This window comes from Balaenoptera physalus (assembly GCF_965194825.1).
Source record: "Balaenoptera physalus genome assembly, chromosome: 11".
Lineage (NCBI taxonomy): Eukaryota > Metazoa > Chordata > Mammalia > Artiodactyla > Balaenopteridae > Balaenoptera > Balaenoptera physalus.
In genome coordinates this window covers 44,672,777-44,692,213 of record NC_138896.1, presented here as the reverse complement: position 1 = coordinate 44,692,213, position 19,437 = coordinate 44,672,777, and the positions used below count along the sequence as shown (strand labels likewise).

The following is a 19,437-nucleotide window of genomic DNA, read 5'->3' as shown; positions in this document are numbered from 1 at the left end:
TTGTTGTTGTTTTAAATTACTCCACCAGGCCACTGTGAGGCAGTGCGGTACAGAAGTCTTCGTTTCCTGTTGTGCCCCGCAGGGCAGGCTCCCAGGCTTCTCCTCAATAACCCCTGCACAGTGGATGGGTATGTGGTCTCCCACTGCAGTGGCTGCGGTATCAGGAAACCTTTGAGCTACCTGCACAAATGCAGTGCTACCTGTCAGCCCCAGAGCCAGGGACCTTGTAAGCCCATCCTGGAGGCACTCTGATTCACCATTCTCACTTTATACAGCATCTGCAAGCAAGGTCCACCTTCAAACCAGAACAACTGAATGAGATAATGCTTATTTTGTCGTAGGAAACAAGATGTACATAAAGAAAACTCAATCCATTGTTTCCCATGGTGATGAATCTGGCATTTAAGACATGAATTAGTCAATGACTTTTTGAGTGTCCATTAATGCTTACACGTGGTAATACGTTAAAGGCCTTAAGAACATCAAATGTTAAGCCTTTATGCAGAGCTGAATAGTGTATTTTGTATAGTTAGAAAACCACACTGATCTTGAGATCCTACAAGCAAATAACAAAATTAAGTATTGTCATCGATTTTTAAACTGCTTTCCGGAATTTTACAAAATACTTTATTAGGACACAATTTCTTCAGTCTCCGAAATATTCCAGAGTCCACCCTAGTAGTTAGTAGCAACTCCACAAATGCAATAATGGGTTACCTTGTCACTATAATTGCAGTTTCTCTACGCGAGCAAACAAAACAAGCAAAACCCAGCCCCGCACGGGAAAAGCCAGCACTGGCTCGGGAGCAGCAGAAGGCGACAGAGCACCGGCCGGCTGAGGTCACTGTCGCAATTGGTCCCGGCCAGGTGGCCCGGCGGCCGCAGGGACAGAGGCCACTGCAGCGCCCCCGCCGCGCCTCCCGCGTCCGCACTGCGCCAGCGGCCCCGGGAAAATCTCCAACTGCAGGATTCCTTTTGCTGATTACGAAGAAAGGGGAGGGGGCAAGAGGGAGAAAGGGAGTGTGTGCGTTTTGAGTGTGATAGATCACTACTTCCTCACTCGCCCTACAAAATCTCTCCTCAAAATATTTACAAGCCAATCTCCAACTTCCTCCATCTGCTGGTTCCTAAATCTGAAAGTGCCTCTCCCTCCAATTGCACTAAAGGAGGCAAGGTTTTAGGGTCAACATGGATACAAGAGGATGCAAAGTGCCCCCTTCTCGGCTGAGTGGCAGAGTTCAAGTCTGCAGACCCGAGCGCTCCGCCGGGGAGCGCGCCCAGTTCAGGGGGGACGGACGGGACGGGACCCCCGTTCCGGGGGACCCCGATTCCCAGGAAAGGCCCTGCCCGGGGCTCACGCTTCGGCGTGCAGGAACCCCCCGCAAGCAATAGCTCACCCGGCTGCATCCTCCGAAGCCCCAGCCTCGGGGTGGGGCGCGGGGAGGTGGGAGGCGGGGGCAGCACCGCCTGCAGGCTCTAGTCGGCGCCTCGCGGTCTCCCCCTGGCTCCGGGGCGCCCCCTGTCGCCGGGCTCCCCAGCGATCTGGGCACGGGAAGCTGGAGAGGTGGCAGCCCGGGCGTCCGGGAACGGAGGGGCGCCCGGCCCGTGCCCCCCGGACGGTGCGGACCGGCGGGCGGCCCCGCGGGAGGGCGCTGGGCGCTCAGGCCCGGGCGCAGCCCGCGGCCGCCGCCGGAGCCGCAGCAGCCATGTCCGCGCGCCCGCGCTGCCGCAGCCCGGCCGTGATGTCATCCGCTGAGTCCCCGCCGCGGCGCCCCACGCCCGCCCCCCGCGGGCCGCCGCGTCCCTGCCCCGCCCCACGTGCTCCCGGCTTCGGGGATGCAGAGGCCGGCGGTGGCTGTGGGACGATGCGCAGAGCCCGGGTGGCCGCGTTGGCGGCGGTGCTGCCCCTCCCCGCCCGCCGCGTCTCCGGCGGGGCTGCGCCCGGGGGCTGCGCACGGGTGGGGGCGGGGGCGCCCGGGGAGGGCGGGGTGGGCTACCCTCGGCCAAGTCCCTGCCAGGTCGCCGTCTGCTGAGTCATGGTCAGCGCTGCCCGCAGCCCGGGCTCATTCGCGTAGCGCGGCGGACGCGAGTGCGCAGCCATTGGGCCGGGCGCGGGGCCGCAAGCGTCGGGCATGACGCGCTGAGCCGCGCTCGCCCGTGCCCGCAGCTCAGCGTGCGCCCCGCGCGGGTGCCTGTGCCGCCGCCCTCCAGCCCCGCCGGCAGCCGCCCCCGCTTCGCCCCGCACCATGATTGCCGCCGCTTTCCTCGTCTTGCTGAGACCCTACAGCATCCAATGTGCCCTTTTCCTCTTGTTGCTTCTGCTAGGCACCATCGCCACCATCATCTTCTTCTGCTGCTGGCACCGCAGGCTCCAGAAGGGGAGACATCCGATGAAATCGGTCTTTTCGGGTCGTTCAAGGAGCCGAGGTAAGACACCCCGCGACGGGCTTACTCGGGCCGGGAGGAACCTTTAAGCCGATTTGGAGAGGGAAGCGCGGCTCGCTCTCTTCCGCGCTGCCGCCTCTACCCCATCCGCGCCCGCTCCCCCAGCCCAGTGCGTTTCCGTGTTTAGCGTCCCTGTCCCCCTCCTCGGGTCTGCCGGATTGGGGTGACCGCGGCGAGGCAGAGCGCTGGGAGGTGGGGGGAACGTACCAGATGCTTGGTGTCAGTGTGCTTAAGCCCTGGGGATGGCTGGAGCGGAGTCCGGGCTGCGGCTGCCTCGTCCACCCCCACCCTCCGGCCGGCGCTGGAGCGTGGGGCATGGAGAGTTCGGGGCTCCCCAACTCCCCCAGAACTTTCCCTGAAACTTCTCGCGGAGAAATCACCTAGAGACCGATGGCCTAGTAACCAACCCTCCCTGCAGGCTGTCCCCACTGTATTAGAGGCGTCCGGAACGCGCCTCCCCGACCCTCGTCCCCCGGGTAAGTCGTCGGTGACTCGGCAGGTGAAGAACAAGGAGTTAACTGAAGTCTCGTTTTTCTTTTTTTTTCCCCAGATGCTGTTTTGAGATCTCACCACTTTCGTTCCGAGGTAATTTATTTAGCGCGCACGCTCAAGGTCAGAAGAAGTTCTCTTTGCTGGGTACCAATATTAATCATATGGGTGTTCAGAAGCCAGTAGGGCGTTGAATGGCGAGCATGCTACCCCCAAGCCGAAAGGGACGTGTTTCCTTTTAAGTGGCTCCCCAGCATGAGTGCCCAGTGAACGGTTTTGGCAGATCTCTTGTGTCCTGGAGCCGCTGTGCTGGAAGGGGTGAGACAGCCCTTAAAAGCGGCCAGACCTTAGGAACTGAGCCTCGGGGTGGATCTCAGCTTCCTTGAGAATCTGTAAGTCGCTGGAAGCTTTCTGGGTGCAGTCAGCTGGCCGCGGCTGTTCACTTGGGTATCTAACCTCGCTGGGAGCTTTTAGGGAGCTGGTGCAGAGCAATTTGATCCATGTGCATTTCCCTTTAGACTTTCAAGTTTATATTCCTGTTCACCCAGAAAGAGCTCCATGTTTTACTGGGGACGTCTGATGATTTTTGCAGAGCGATGGTGGTAGTGATCTGGCTTTACTAACAAAACGTGGACCATCCCTTCATAAACAGGCGACCTGGCCTCGCAGCAATTCAGTGGAACTGTTGTAGGACTAGTTCCGCTGGAGATAGACCAAAACGAGAAACACAAGCTCTCCCTGACCCAGCATTTCTTGATGAATTTCTAGGCCAACCCCCCACTTAATGCGAGATGATTTTCCCTCTTTCCCGTGAGTTTCACACAGCCAGGAGGTTGCTGGTAGCAATGCTTGATGCCATTTGCTCATTTTAGGAAAGACTTCATAGTTAGAAACGCTCCATTGACTTACCATTTACCTGAGAAGTTATTTCACATTTCGTTTCAATAGTTAATCCAATGTTTTATTGCACCCTAGATGTTTGATTGGACTCTGGTTGCTTGAAAGCTTTTACTGCATTACTATAACATCGTTATAATGCGGCACAATGAATAATTTTACATGGAGCCCCAGTGGGTGAGAACTCTTTACTCAATTTAGGACTGTAAAGAGAATAAAATAACCAGTCAGATAATCAGAGGTTCCACTGCTGCCTTTACACTAACTAGCTGTGTGGTGCTGGGAAACTCTCTCAACTTCTCAGCCCTTCAACTATAAAATAGGGCCAATAGTACCTTATAGGGCTGTAGGGGGAGGGCGGGGTTTACCAGTAATCATGTTAACAAAACCCCACTTAGTTCATAGTAGCTATTCAGTACTTGATAGGTATCATTCCATTTTGTAAAATTGAATTAAAAATGTGTAAAAATAAAAGATCTGTCCACAAATCTTAGTCTTTATTAGATTAATTAGTTCAAAGTTATGTGAAACAACGTAAGCTGTGCCTGTTATGAACCAACACTTTGTGAACACCTGATTAATTTAATAGAGTAACCCATTTAGAGGTGACAAAAAATAAATCACAGTCAGGGTGCGACCACCAGAATTCAGGATTTTCATTTTACAAGGAGATCCCCAGTCCAGTACATGTAAATGATAGAACCAGAATAAGAATCCTATTATGGGTTGTTAGATTAGTCATCAAGTGTTTCAGCTAAAGCATAGGCAGAAAAAATGAGATAGGTCTACATTTGTTTAGGTATCTGTCAGTTAAGCATTGGTCCTGAGCTTGCATTTGGTTAGGAAAGCTGGGAGTGATTGTTTAATGCCATAGCTCATTTCACAAGATTCCTGGTACAGGTTGACATCCTGTGTGTGCTTTGTATTTGCCTTGTCTGCTGGGCTGTGAACATCTTGACGGCATGGACCAAGTCTCTCTTGTTTAGGGCTATATCCCCACTGCCTGGTGTATAATGGGCTCTTAATAAATAATATTTATCAAATGAGTGAAAAATTCTCTATGAGTGCCAGTTCTCGTAACTGGGCAAATACAACTCAGAATTGGGCCAAAAAGAAAAATGCACATTCTCAGGACATTGCTCAGAATTCAGCATTTGCTGAATCCCGACTCTTATCTTTCTAGACTTTAAAACATTGCCCTGGACTTTGTGTTAAAAAATGTAAATCACTAATTATAACAAAATGTATTTGGTTAGAATTTTTTTTCTCAGGAAGTTCAATGCAGTATTAGCTTCATTTGTTGATAAGCCCCCCATGTTCCTTTTCATACCAAGTCCCTGTGTTAAACTACTCAAAGAATGTCATTTTATAAGTGAAAATCGTGAGACTGTTCCATGAGAATGTCATATTTCATCATTGTTTCATGTTCGCCACAAATAAGACATTTTACCTACGGAAAACAGAGGGGATTTTTTTTCCTTCTCCGTTTCTACCAAAATGCCATTTCCAGCAGGATTTTCTCCTTGAGAAATACCTCTGAAGTTTTTGGATTCTAGCGTGTTAGAAAATTAGAACTTTTGTCACATAATGGCTATTCTTCTTGTTGCTTTTTAGCAGTAGCTGCTGCAAAATAAGTATCAAAGAAAATGTTTTGATTTTCCTACAAGTTATAGTCCTGTCGAGTATTCTATTCCTCATCCCAATCTCAGTCAGTAGATAATTCACTCTCAGTATTTCCATAGCTGTCAAATGAGGAAAATGGGTTTAGGATCTGCGGACTTATTTTGAAATGTGAAAGAGCTTTGCGAAAGCCCTGGAACACATGAGGAAGTTCAGTTAGCTCTTGGCTGCTTTACTTGGCAGAGGATATTGCTTCTGCTTTCCACACGTCCAGGAAAGTCCAATTGGTGAGGAAATTTCAGGATGTTTCTTCCCAGGTAGGGAGAGAAATACTTCTCCAGGGGGGAAACCATGGCATCAGGACTCAGTGTGCTTTGGGGAAGTTCTGCAGCAGGAAAAAAAGCCACATATCTCATGTGAGGGGCTGCAGCTTTTTCCCCCTCACTAAGTGGATAATAAACACCTTTCTTCAACTCAGTTTCTTCATCATGAAGCTAGAAATAAATGATTCAGAGATTTATGAGATGTTTGGGAACCATAACCACCAACAGCCCCTTTTTATTTTCATATACTTGCAAACTCATCTCTACTGGCTTAAGAGTTCTCTAAATTTTAATAATAGCATATGAGAATGTAAAATTATTAATCCACTCAGCAAGGGCTCAATCCCCAATTCTCTGACAGATAAAAGGCCCAGTTAGATAGCTGGAAATATGTGCTTTGTATATGAAAATAAAATACTTGTACCATATATATAGTAATAAACAATATATATAGTGATGAGAAGTGATTTCACATCGAGATGGGATGCAGTCTGGAAACCAAGTGTCCATTCTGGGTCTCTAAGAAGGATACTTTTCCTGGGGACTTAATAATGTTTGATGCTGTGACTTTACACAATGCTTAACTGTTACCCTAGATGCCTGTGGTGAAGATCAGACAGTGACAGTCCTGATTTTAAGGAAATCTCGGAAAGTGATATGGGTAATTGAGGTACCATTAGATTACAAGAAAGAACCTTGTGAGCCCTTCAGTAGAGTGCAGACAGTTACATATAATGCCCTTGGAGAATACCCAGCATGAACAGTGGTACATGATCCCTATTCATCAGCTCAGTGGAATAAGGGCAGCCTTGTTAGATATCAGCAGAGGCAGGAGGGTGTTTTGTGTCCATCAGGATTGAGTAAATATCTTCACTTCCTGTTTCAGGGAAAGGAACCAAAAGAGTTAACTCGAGTTAACTCAAGCGAGATAAGGACGCAGTAAGACAAGAACCCCCAGCTACATTTTGTCTGCTGCATAGTGTTTAACTGTGTCACTCACAGCTCAAAGAATCATATGCCCAAAATTCTCAATGAAAGAGAGAGGCTAAGTGGAGTGAATTTTTAATGGCCATTTCTTACAAAGCTGAATAGGCAAATCCTTTAGGTTTTTCCAGTGATTTTCCACGTTATCGTAGATGAAAGGATGGTCCACACTGACCCTCTTGGCCTCATCATGTTTCCAGAGAATCCCCGCACCAAACCATGGAAAAATAGTCAGTGGAATACCCATAGTTCACAGCTTGTTGTGGAATTAGCATCTTTCATTAAGGGTTACTCAGTTTAGTGGATTAGAGAAATTGATAGTTTATTATTTAGCTCTCTTTTACAATTAGGTTATCTTTATAAATAAATTCTTTGCCTAGAGTTAAATTCTAGGTCTTAAGTTAGTTTATGCTCATTAAATCAGTCTTAAGTTGAATTCCACACATGATACAGGGTTCATTTTGTTTCATGCAATTATTTTAAAAACAAACATTTATTTTTTCATCCTTTATGAGGTATGATATTAGAGGGTAGGAATAACAAAAGGTCTGAGGTGTAGTCCCTGCCTTGACGATGACTTCCAGGTCACTCCCAATATCAGTGCTGAAATTTTATAGTTACTGGTTTCTTCTGTTCCAGTAACTGAACTGACATCCAACTATGAATCACAAATCTGATGGGAGCATCAGAGGCCAAGCTGTGCAAGTAAAGCCAGTACATTTGTGAAAAAGACAAATTCACCCCATTCACCAAAGTCACTCCCACCATATAATTTACCCTTACTTCAGCTACGTGGCAACAAAGCAGAATGCTAAAAGCAAAAGAAGAAGAAGAAGAAAGAAAAAAGCCCACTTTTTTTCCCCCATGCATCCAAACCTTTTAAATCCAGTCTAGATGAAAGTGGAAACAAAAGCTTTTTCGGAGAAGTCTGAAATCTTTGTCTAACCTCAAGGGTTAGGAATGACTCTTTTTGAGATTGCAGTTACAACATAGAAACAGGCTAATAACAAGTATTGGTTTAATGAAAGGATTACAGGAATAAGAGTTCAAAGTCCTGGCTTTGGGTTCCAGCTCTGCCACTAACAAACTGTGCCGTCTTGGTCTAGTCTTTTAGGGTCTCTGAGATTCAGACTTGCTGTTTTCACTGGTAACATGAAGATGATCTCTGAATCTCCTTCATAGTAAACAGGCCCTGTTTCTGCTATGTGCAAAAAAGCATCCTGGTAAAAAAAGTATCATGTAAAACGTGATTCCTTCTAGGAACTGAAGGCAGGTAAAGATAAAGATATAATTAGCATAAACACAAAGTAACAAATTATGTATAGAAAAGGAATGGTTGGAATACTTCTGATGACATGATTGCTTCTGGCTGGGGTGATCAGAGAAGCCTTCCAGGAGGAGGTGATATTTCTGCTACAGCATGCAGGCTGAGTAGTACCTGGCTAGACAGACAGGGGCTCAGAGCAAATCCCCAGGCCAGCAGAACCGCTTAAGAATAGGCAACAATTAAGGAAACACACCTGTTTTCAGAGCTCAGAACACGCCAATATGATTAGAAGAAAGGGGTCTTGAGATCACTTCAGGATGGAAGTATAAGTAGGTGCCAGTTATAATAAAAAATAATTTTTGTGTACCACTTGACAGCTGACAAAGGCTTTGACAAAACATTCTTTTATTTGAATGCCTTAGGAGGGCACCTGCTGTGAGCCCTCTCGAGAGAAGGAAAGACTTTTGATTTCTTTTCTAGTAACTACGGCCAAACAGCCTGATCACTCTTTTTTTCTCTGTCACAGAGAGTGGAGAGTTGTGGCCTCAGCTGCAGAGGCCTGGGACCATGATTGGCTGGGGGCCTTTCTGGTCACGCCGAAGCTGCACTCTTGCAGGGCATTGCATGTTTCAGGTCTAGTGCTCAAGCATCACTGGATTATATTTGACCGCAGACACCATATGTCCAGGGGTTTGTGACAACCTGCTCCTGTTGTCATTACAACTCCTAATGCAAAGCATAATAAATTTGCAGGCAATTTATTATGTACAAGGCTATGTAATATATTACAGTTTTTAAAAGTATTTGAAATGTGTCTCTGCTTTTAAACTTCTTCCTTGAAGAAAATCCCTCTCCCATAATAATCTGAATGTCTATTTCCTCCTCAAATCCTCAAGCCTAGCCCTTCGCCCTCAGCCAGTGGCTTCTGTCTCTAACTCACAGAGAACAACTTCTTGCCCCTACAAACTAAGTGGCATCTTAATCTTCCCTCCCAGCCCAAGGAAAACTTCATCTGTCCTCCCTGTGGGTATTTTATGCTTACGCCATGAATTCCTTATCTTCCTGTCTCTTGGGGGCTGTTCTGTGAGTCGTCCCCTCCTTTCTCTTCTGATGCCCACTCTCTCCTGGCCACTGTTTCTAACACATAAACATCATAGGTGCGTCCTTTTGAAAACAACGTAAACCTCCCTATACCGCCAACTCTTGTTAAGAAAAGTTCTCTGAAAAAGGTTCTTTATCTGCCACCTCCTATTCCTCGCCTCTCATTTACTCCTCAACTTAGTAAAATCTGGCTTCTGCTCTATGACTTGAAACCACTCACCCTTAGCTCAGCGTTGAGTTCTAAATTGTTACATCACATATTTCCGTCTTAGGTTTAATCGACTTATCTTGCATTGGACTTTGTTGGCCACTGATCCCTTCTTGAAACTCTCCCCCACCCCCCACCTTTTTTTTCTGGCCACGGCTGCCTCTATTCCTGCAGTGGACCCTCTTCCTACTTAGATGTTGACATTCCCAACGTATTCCCTTGCTCATAATTTTTTAAACAGCTTTATTGAGATATAATTCACATACTATACAGTTCACCCATTTAAAATGTACCATTCAGTGATTTTTAGTGTATTTACAACATTGTGCAGCCATCACACAATTTAATTGAAAACATTTTCGTTACCCCCCAAAGAAACCCCACACCTGTTGGCAGTCACTCCCCATTCACCTCCCACCTCCACACCCCAACCCTAGGCAACCACTAATCTAGTTTTGTCTTAGTAGATTTGCTGGGCCTTGTTTTTGCTCACCCTATTCAAACTTTACTTGTAGGATCTCACCATATTTCCTGTTTTAGTTCGTCCTCACAGAATGGTTACTCTGAAATCTGTATGTCAAATTCAGGCTACACTCTTGACCTCGAGATACAGAGAGTCAGCCCTTTTCCCTCCTTCTTACATGGATGCACCGCAGGTCTTAAACTGAACATCTGCCCCTGTTGTGGAGAGTGGTACAACCCTTACCTGTACCTCTGCAGTTGCCCAAACTAGAAGTCTAGAAGCTATGACAGACCCTTCCTTATCCATTCTGTCCTCTTTTACATATCTCTGGAGTCTGCCTTTCTTAACCATCCTCCTGATGGTTACCTTGCTTCAGTCCCTGTAACAAGCCTCCAGACAAGTCTCCCTGACTCCCCACCCCCAGTCCATACACACTAATCTGATAAGGATCATTCTAAAATACAGATTAAGCCTTAAAACTTTTATTAGTCAGGGAGACATTCAGATTTAAGTGATCCCAACATAAGATGGGTTATTAATAATCAAGGATTTCTGTTCTCTCATGGCAAGAAGTCTAGACATGATGTAGGCTTTGCTGCAACAGCCCCACTGTGTCACTGCTGGGGTGATTGGGATAATCCTGGCCTTTCCCTCATGGTTGCAGGATGGCTGCACCATTCCAGACATTGTGCCCAAATTCAAGGTAGGAAGGAGGGGAAAAGGGAGAGCCAGTCAAAGAAGGATATTCATCAGGAAATCAAACTCTTTGCCGGATGGAGGGCTTTCCAGTTAGATTTCTCCTTGCATTTCACTGGTCAGAACTGTGTCACAAAGCCGTCCCTCACTGCAAAGGAAGCTTGGGATATGAGCTTTCATTTTTCCTGGCTTTTGTGGTAGAGGTAGGCAGGGAGAAAGGGTTGGGTAAGCCATATTCCTTCCCTACTTAAAATCCTTCAGTGGCTTTCCACTTTCTTCCAGGTAGTAAAGTTTGACCTTCTTAATGTGACATCAGAGGGATCCCTATGCTGATGTCCTGGTGATGGTTACTCTCCAAGCAGACCATGACTTTTTGGATTATTGTTTTTGACCATGTTATTTCCAGCTAAGAAAGCCCTTCTTTGTTTTCCTTTTCTTTCTTTGGCCACTCAGCCCTAACTAAAGTGGAAATACTCAGGCACGAAAGGCTAACTCTTGCTCTTCCTTCAAAACCCAGTTCATAGGTCATCTCCAGGAAACTTTCTTAGCTCCCTCCTCATAATAATGATAATAATTGAGTTTTTTTATTTGTCTCTCCTACAAGATTGTACCTTGAAAGTAGTCTAACTAAATCCCTGGTTCTTAGCTCAGTGTCTGGTACAAAATAAAGCTCAGTAAATGTTTGCTGAAGGAATGAATATATTTGATGTTTTCTAAAGTCAGTTTAATTCTCAATTCTCATGGATTCTAACTTTCCAAATATTCCTGTATCCTTCTTTTACTTAAAGGGAAAGAGACAGATTCTTTTCATTTTTTATTTCAGACATACTCACAGTTGCGCCTTAGTTAACATCCTGTGTTTACTTTGAAAATACGCAGATTCAGGCACTTTTTAAAATGAGTTGAAAATATTTCCTGACATTTTAATTTATTATTGAAGAGATTTTTATACCTCTTCAATAATATATAGGCAAATAGTATTAACAGAGATAAAGAAGGATGTTCCATAATGATAAAAAGACTATTCAGGAAAACATAATTATAGATGTGTATGTACAGAGCCTTAAAATGCATGGAGTAAACATTGTCAAAATTAAAGCGAGAAATAGACAATTTTGGAGTCATAGTTGATGATTTTAACATCCTTCTTTCAGTAATTGGTAGAATATCCATATAGAAAATCAGTAAAAATATAAGTGATCTTAATAACCCTATCAACTATCTTGACCTAATTGATATTTATAGAACGCCATACCCACTTGACTCGTTCCCAAAGACAGACTATATTCTAGGCCATAAATCAATTCACAATAAAATTAATTTAAATTTGAAAAGGTTGAAATCATATAGAGTATGATCATACTCTGATCATAACATAATCAGACTAGGAATCAATAACAATAATATCTCTAGGAAAACCTCACATATTTGGAAATTAAATAACATGCTTCAGAAAATTCATGCATCAAAAAAGAAACCATAAGGAAAATTAAAAAATATTTTGAACTGAACGATAATGAAAACATAGTATCTCAAAATTGTGGGTTGCAGCCAAAGCAGAGCTCAGAGGAAAACATATAGCTTTAACTGCTTATATTAAAAAGAAAGGTCTAAAATCTAACAAACTTTCAACTTTAAGAAGCTAGGGGATAAAAAAGGAAAAGTAAATGCAAAAGAAGCAGAAGGAAGGAGATAATAAAAATAAGAGTAGACATTGATGAAATAGAGAAAAGACATACAATAGAGAAAATTAACAAAGCCAAGGTTGGTTTTTTAAAATTATTTTTTAATTGAAGTATAATTAATCTACAATGTTGTGTTAGTTTCAGGTGTACAGCAAATTGATACAGTTATATATACATGTATATTCTTTTTCAGATTCTTTCCCATTATAGGTTATTACAAGATATTGAATATAGGTCCCTGTGCTATACAGTAGGTCCTTGTTGTTTATCTGTTTCATATATAATAGTGTGTATATATTAAAGTTGGTTTTTTGAAAAGGTCAACAAAGTTTACAAATATCAGGCTAGACTGATCGAGGCAAAAAACCACAAATCACTGGTATGACACATGGAAGAGAGGTTATAGCTACAGAACCCACAGACATTAAAAGGAAAAGAGAATATTTTGTACAACTTTATGCTAAGAAATTTGACAACTTAGATGAAATGGACAAGTATGTACCTATAGGTCTCTAATTATCCACTCATCCGACCTGTGCATATTTCATCATGTATTAGAACTGCTCTAACTCCCAGATCTTGAGTTCTGAAATATCTCTCTTTGACCACATACCTGCCTGTCTATGCATCTCATCGTGAGCTCTTAATGAGTTTCTTGCTTCCCTAGGTTTCAGCCTGTCAGCACTTTCTGATTTAACTTCACTTCCCTTTCTGCTCAGTAGAGACCCTTAATCAACTCTACAGAGAAACTTTCACTGTTATTCTCACTTTGCTCATGCGGTTAGTACCTCTGCCACAATGACTTTGACAATTACTAGATCTGAGTCAATCTCTTTGACTGCTTTTCTATTCTTGTGCCTAGGAGGCCTGTCCTTACTGGACAACTTCACAAAACCTAGCCATTTCTTTCATTATGTAATCCAGCAGTCATGTCTGTCCTTGAGTGTATCAGCTAGCTTCTGCTTTGTAACAGCAAACAACAACAGTTCAAATGTGAACTATTTAGCTCACAATTCTGGGGATTGGCCATTTGGGCTGTGCCCAGCTGGGCAGTGGTTCTGGTCTGAGTCAGGCTTGGCTTATCACAGCCAGCCCTCAGTCATGCGTTGTTGGTCATGCGTGAGTCGGCCTTCTGGCTGACTCACAGTTTGCCTCTACATGGTCTGTCCTCTTCCATCAAGCCAACCCAGGTTGGTTCACATGCAGTTAGATTCAGGTTCCAGTAGCAGCAAGAGTGGAAGTGCACTAGGCCTGTTGAGGTCTAGGCTCTCAACTCATAGATGGCCTCTGCTCACACGTTGTTTTGGGGTGTGGGGGAAATAGAGTCCTGATGGGAGAAGCTAAATAGTGTTGTGGCCACTTTTGCAATTTTGTAGCTAATCTTTTGATTTATGTTTAAATTGCTGCTGTCTACTATCTCTAAAGCACTCATTTTAAGCTTTTTCTATCGTTTTCCCTGGGCAGTCTTTTCTAATACCTTCGCTTACATCTGTATAAAAATTACGTCCACCTGAAATTTTTAAACCTAACCATTTCAACAATTTTGGGGGCTTTACTTTCCAGTTTTAGAATATTTTCCATCACCCCAGAAAGATTTCTCATGCCTCTTTGCCACTGATCCCTGTTCCTACCCCTAATCTGCAAAACCATGAATCTGCTTTTGGTATCTGTGGATTTGCCTTTTCTGGACATTGTATATAAGTGGAATCATATAATAGGTAGTCTTTTGCATCTGGCTTCTTTCATGCATGTTAATGTTTTCTAGGTTCATCCATGTTTAGCATGTATCAATAGTTTGTTCATTTTTATTGCTAAATAGTACTTTATTCTATGAGTATACCACACTTCATTTATCCATTCACCAGTTGGTGGACATTGGATTTTCCCCCAATTTTTAGCTATTATAAATAATGCTGCTGTGAATATTTGCTTGAAATCTTTGTGTGGACATTTCTGTTTATATTGGGCAGATACCTAGGAGTAGAATTCCTAGCTTGTATGGTAAATATGTGTTTAATTTTTTGAGGAAATTGTCAAACTGTTTTCCAAAGTGGCTGTTCAATTTAACATTCTCAACAGCAGTATATGAGGGTTCCAGTTTCTCCACATCCTTGACAATACTTGTTATTGTCTTTTTGATCATAGCTCTTCTAGTGGGTCTGAAGTGGTATCGCTTTAGTTTTCATTTGCATTTCCCTAATGACTAATGATTTTTAACATTTTTTTTGTGTGCTTGTTAGCAGTTCAGAGATCTTCCTTAGTGAAATGTTCGAATCTTTGCCCATTTTTATTTTATTTTATTTTTTACTTTATTGAAATACTGAGTTTAGTTCACATGTATATTTTTGTCTCCCAACCATTTTAATTTGTCTGATCACCATTACTACTGTGTCCTATCACAACATTCTGTACATTCTTAAAACTGAGCAAATGGTAGAGTTCCATCTTTAAAAACGAAACGGGCATTTTGGACAATACATTCTTTACAGAAACGAAATAAAATGGAAAGTTCTAGCAAACTAAATTATCTTCTTAAAGAAATTTCCTCCACTGCAGGAAATCTTGAATAGTCTCCTGGCCAGTCAGCTGGAGCAATTCTTCACATAATTGATGATTTTAATTTAAAATTTAAGTATTCAAATTCTTTATATATACCTATTAAGATTTTCTATTTTTTCTTGAGTCAGTTTGATTATTTGTGTCTTTCTAGAAATTTGTTCATTTTATCTAAATTGTCTAATTTGTTGGCCTAATAGTATTCTCTTTTGCTCCTTTTAATTTCTGTAGGGTTGGTAGTACTTTTGTTGGTTCCTTTTGTGTTCATCCAGCCAGAAAGTTGGGGTTTGCTCTCCTGTTCCGTTGCATACTTCTGTGACTATGCTTGTGTCCAGGGCCAAGTGGCAGAAAGAGAGAGAAAGAATACAATGCGAGTTTGTCCTAGTTTCTTGGGATCAGAAAGGAAGGTTTCCTTCCTGAGAGTTTTATTTTCTCCTCCTTTGGGATTTCTAATGTTACTGCTCATGGGATTGCTTGAAAGCTGAGGCTTAAGAGAACTCAGAGAAGAAAAAGATGGGGGATTTCTGCACTCTGAGTCTTAAGAATTCTCTTCTTCACTCCTCAAGCCAGAATGAGGGGACTTTTCCTGGAGCTGTCTCTGCCTCAGCTCAGTACCCAACTCTGGGTTTCAGGCTGCGCTGCTGGCTTGCATTCAGTCTGGGGGATACTGGAGAGCAAACATGACAAACTCATCACTGTTTTGGTGGTACTTCGAATTCTGGCCTTTTTACTTCAAGCCTCTCACTACTCTTTGCTTTTCAGGATCCTCAGAAGCTACTCAGTGCATTCTGTCCAGGTGTACAGCCATGCTCAGTGGGAGGCATGTGCTTGTTCTAATTTTTTGTAACCAGAACCAGTCTGATTTTTAAAAATATATTTATTTATTTATTTATTTATGGCTGCGCCGGGTCTTACGGCACACAGGATCTTTGTTGAGGCATGTGGGATCTTTTTTAGTTGTGGCATGTGGGCTCATAGTTGCGGCATGCGGGCTTATAGTTGCAACACGTGGGATGTAGTTCCCCGACCAGGGATCGCACCTGGGCCCCCTGCATTGGGAGTGCGGAGTCTTACCCACTGGGCCACCAGGGAAGTCCCAGAAACAGTCTGTTTTTAATTAGTCTACCCACCCTCCACCTTAAGCCAGTTGCTTTCCTTCTTTTATTATTTAGTTTTTGGAAAATCTCATAGCATTTTGCCATCTAGTTAAGATGATGTTGGCAGAGATGTGTATTGCTACATATAACTCATGCAGTACTGAAGAGTCCCCCTATTTCATTATTATGCAGAATTTTTAGGAATCTAAGTTCAATACATTGTCATTTGAAAACAATTTCTTTTCTTTTTGTTCAGTCTCATCATTCTCCAGATTTTCTGGATTTCCCACTAATTCTTGAAAACCAAATAGATTGCGATACCTGCAGATTTTATTTACAAAGAGAATAGAACTCTCACATTAAGAAGTAATTTAGCAGGGACTTCCCTGGTGGCGCAGTGGTTAAGAATCCACCTGCCAATGCAGGGGACACGGGTTCGAGCCCTGGTCCGGGAAGATCCCGCATGCCATGGAGCAACTAAGCCCATGCACCACAACTACTGAGCCTGTGCTCTTGAGCCCACGTGCCACAACTACTGAAGCCTGTGTGCCTAGTGCCTGTGCTCTGCAACAAGAGAAGCCACTTCAATGAGAACCCCATGCACGGCAACGAAGAGCAGCCCCCACTCACCGCAACTAGAGAAAGCCCACGTGCAGCCAGGAAGACCCAAGGCATCCAAAAATAAATAAATAAAATAAATTTATTAAAAAAAAAAAAAGAAGTAATTTAGCAATAGAATGTTAAGTTTCAATAACTAACTGACCAGCTCTGGAAAATCAAATCCCTGACCTGACCCACTCTGTAGTGGCTGCAGCGAGGAGGCAGCAGGCCTCTGCGAGCATTTCCAGCAGATCTAGATTGTAACTCTCTTGTTTTGAAAGCTGCTGTAGGGCATCCCGAAGGAATTACAGATATATTTGGGAAGATTTGGTGAGATTGTCCAACTTTTTTATTTTTAAGTGAGTAGTCACAAATAGAAACTTAAAATTTTAAAAAATAAAATAATAATAATGAGGTCTAACTAATTTCTACTGTTCTGAAGTCTTTCTACAGGATCTTAACTCTTGGTGGGCATTCTGAGAATCTGATGAAAGCTCTGGTCTACATATCCAGAAAAATTAGAGCTACATAGACGTATACTTTCTCACATACTTTCAGGTGCCTTCAGGGGCCCTCTTCATGCTCATCTGTAGATCCTAGGGCAGAGGTAGACCCCAGTTAAGAACTCCTGCAGTGAACTGACCAGATATCCTGCCTAGTTAGGGTCCCCCTGGGCAGTGCCTTGGCAGGGCGGATTGAGCTCAGGTGTGAGATGTGGTAGAAAACCTCCTGTAAATTACCCGTGATACTTGGAGAAATAGTAATTCACAAAGTTGTCCCCAGTCTACAACTTGAAATGCCAGCTCAGATCTTTTTCCTGCAGCCAGGAGGTAGGAGGTACCCTTCAGGCTGATGCAATTGCTCCAAGTTTGTTTGTTTGTTTGTTTGAACTGAAGAAGTGCGTGTTCAGGAATATATGGGGCTACAGAAGCTCCCTGGGGAGTTGTTTCTCAGCCCCCCCTTCATCATGCTGCAGTGATAGGGCTGCGTGAGAGGTATAGTGGGGAGGGTCCTGACCACACAGAGAGGTGGTAGGGAAGGTCCTGACTTAGGCTTTGAAGACCTGCGGTCAAGCCTGTTCCTTAGCTCACCTTGTGGGTAAGTCACTTATTATTGCTGAGATTCCCTTTCTCTTTTGGTAAACTAGAAATAGCAATGCCTGTTCTTTTTTTTTTTTTTTTTTTACAATTTTATTTGTTTATTTATTTTTGGCCATGCCTCGTAGCATGTGGGATCTTAGTTCCCCAACTAGGGATCGAACCCCTACCCCCTGCATTGGAAGCGTGGAGTCTTAACCACTGGACCACCAGGGAAGTCCCTCTATCTTTTAACAGGACCTGTAAGAATCAGTGACAGTAATATATGTGATTTTCAAAATACCTAAGCCACTCAAATGGAAAGATAAAGGGATGCATAGCATAATAGCTATGACAGAATGGCACCTTCATTCACCACGCATTTATTCACCACATTAGATGATAGTAAATACCTATCATCTAATACCACAGGGCATATTTAATTTCCCTGTGCTCCTGGTTGGGAAAATGGCCCTTCTATCTCTCAAATACTTTTTAGAATCTCTTCATTGTATATAGAAGAGAGAATAAAAGGAAGTTTGGTGATACAGAATGAGGAAGTCAAATGATTTGTATGACATTTAGGTTGGAAAGATCAGTAATTGAGTAGTTTATATTAGTTTTTAAAATGATAGTCAAAGGGAGCAGGATGATTTTAGGCTCTTAAATAGTGAGATCTCATCCTGCTCCACATCCTGTGCTGGAGATGACCTAGTTATGGGGAATGATAATAGCTCCCATTTTCTGAGAGTGTGCTTATCTTTATAGATGTTCTATCTCATTTAATCAGCCCTTGCCCAGTGAGTCCCAAAGCTGAAATCCCAGCCCTGGCTCTTTTACCTGCAGAGCCCATGCTCATAGCTACTGAGAAACAGGAAAGTGGGGCTGAATTACAATGAGCTGAACTGGCATTTGCCCTTCCTAAGGTTCATAGGGATCAGTGTTAATTCACAGCCTTTAACCTTGAAAACTGAGAATAACCTTTGAGCTTGCTCTTCAGGACTTAGAGATAGTGGTAATTGCCATCTGAAAGCAGGGTGGGGACTCAGATAGAAGCAAGTGTTTTTTTAAATTAATTAAAATTAATTAATTAATTAAATTTTGGCTGTGTTGGGTCTTCATTGCTGTGCGTGGGCTCCTCATTGCGGTGGCTTCTCTTGTTGTGGAGCACGGGCTCTAGGTGCGCGGGCTTCAGTAGTTGCAGTACACGGGCTCAGTAGTTGTGGCTCACGGGCTCTAGAGCGCAGGCTCAGTAGTTGTGGTGCATGAGCTTAGTTGCTCTGTGGCATGTGGGATCTTCCCGGACCAGGGCTCGAACCCGTGTCCCCTGCATTGGAACGTGGATTCTTAACCACTGCGCCACCAGGGAAGTCCTGGAAGCAAGTTTTAACTTAAAGAGGTAAGGTTCTCTGAGCTCCACTTTTTAATTTTGAAATCCTCAAAGAAATGAATTTCCATTATTTAATCTATTTTCTGAGAGCTTTTTTGCCAACATATTGGAATTTACATTTCTGAGTTATAAGATATAGAGCAATAAGATTATAACAACATGCAAATACAGTGCATTTTCTCCATTATTGTTAGAAAGAAAAACGTGCTGGTGTTTCCACAGATGCAGTCAGTGTATTTGTTAGGCTGAATTCCCCCTCATTCTGGGTCTGCTGGTTACATTACCGACGTGGCAGAACAGAAGAAAGCGAAGGCTGAATTTTAAGTAACATTCCTAGTTGTTTAGACTCTCTTAAAAATATTCAGAATACCTAGCTATATGTCTGAGTCATCTGCTGTACTGGGTGGGAGGTAAAATTGGGAAATTTTGGCTGTCTACTGCTATGTTACAATTTCTCTAGAAACCTCAAGAAAATAATGGACTCAAGCATGCCTTGAGCTTTTCTTGGAGAAACTATGGCAACGGGCCTTTTAATTAAAG

General features: G+C 43.4%; 2 protein-coding genes across 17 annotated transcripts in view; one reads left to right on the top strand and one right to left on the bottom strand.

Annotated features, from left to right (window-relative positions):
- BEND6 (BEN domain containing 6) overlaps nt 1–1,953 on the bottom strand; it is a 76,133-nt gene extending 74,180 nt beyond the window's left edge. For 2 of the 4 annotated variants that reach the window (XR_014251099.1, XM_082414366.1), the window contains exon 1: nt 1,398–1,950. The gene's annotated coding sequence lies outside the window, so the exon portion shown is untranslated. Of the gene's footprint in view, nt 1–1,397 lie in introns of all 4 variants that reach the window. The other 2 variants (XM_082414367.1, XM_082414368.1) reach the window with 2 other exon arrangements.
- A 54-nt stretch (nt 1,954–2,007) lies between these two features.
- The window catches only part of DST (dystonin), a 488,177-nt gene continuing 470,747 nt past the window's right edge, over nt 2,008–19,437 (top strand). For 5 of the 13 annotated variants that reach the window (XM_082414284.1, XM_082414269.1, XM_082414285.1 and 2 more), the window contains exons 1-2: nt 2,009–2,427; nt 2,996–3,057. In XM_082414284.1, the coding sequence (XP_082270410.1) occupies nt 2,247–2,427; nt 2,996–3,057 (243 nt within the window). In that variant the 5' untranslated portion in view covers nt 2,009–2,246. Of the gene's footprint in view, nt 2,428–2,995; nt 3,058–19,437 lie in introns of all 13 variants that reach the window. The other 8 variants (XM_082414288.1, XM_082414278.1, XM_082414289.1 and 5 more) reach the window with 4 other exon arrangements.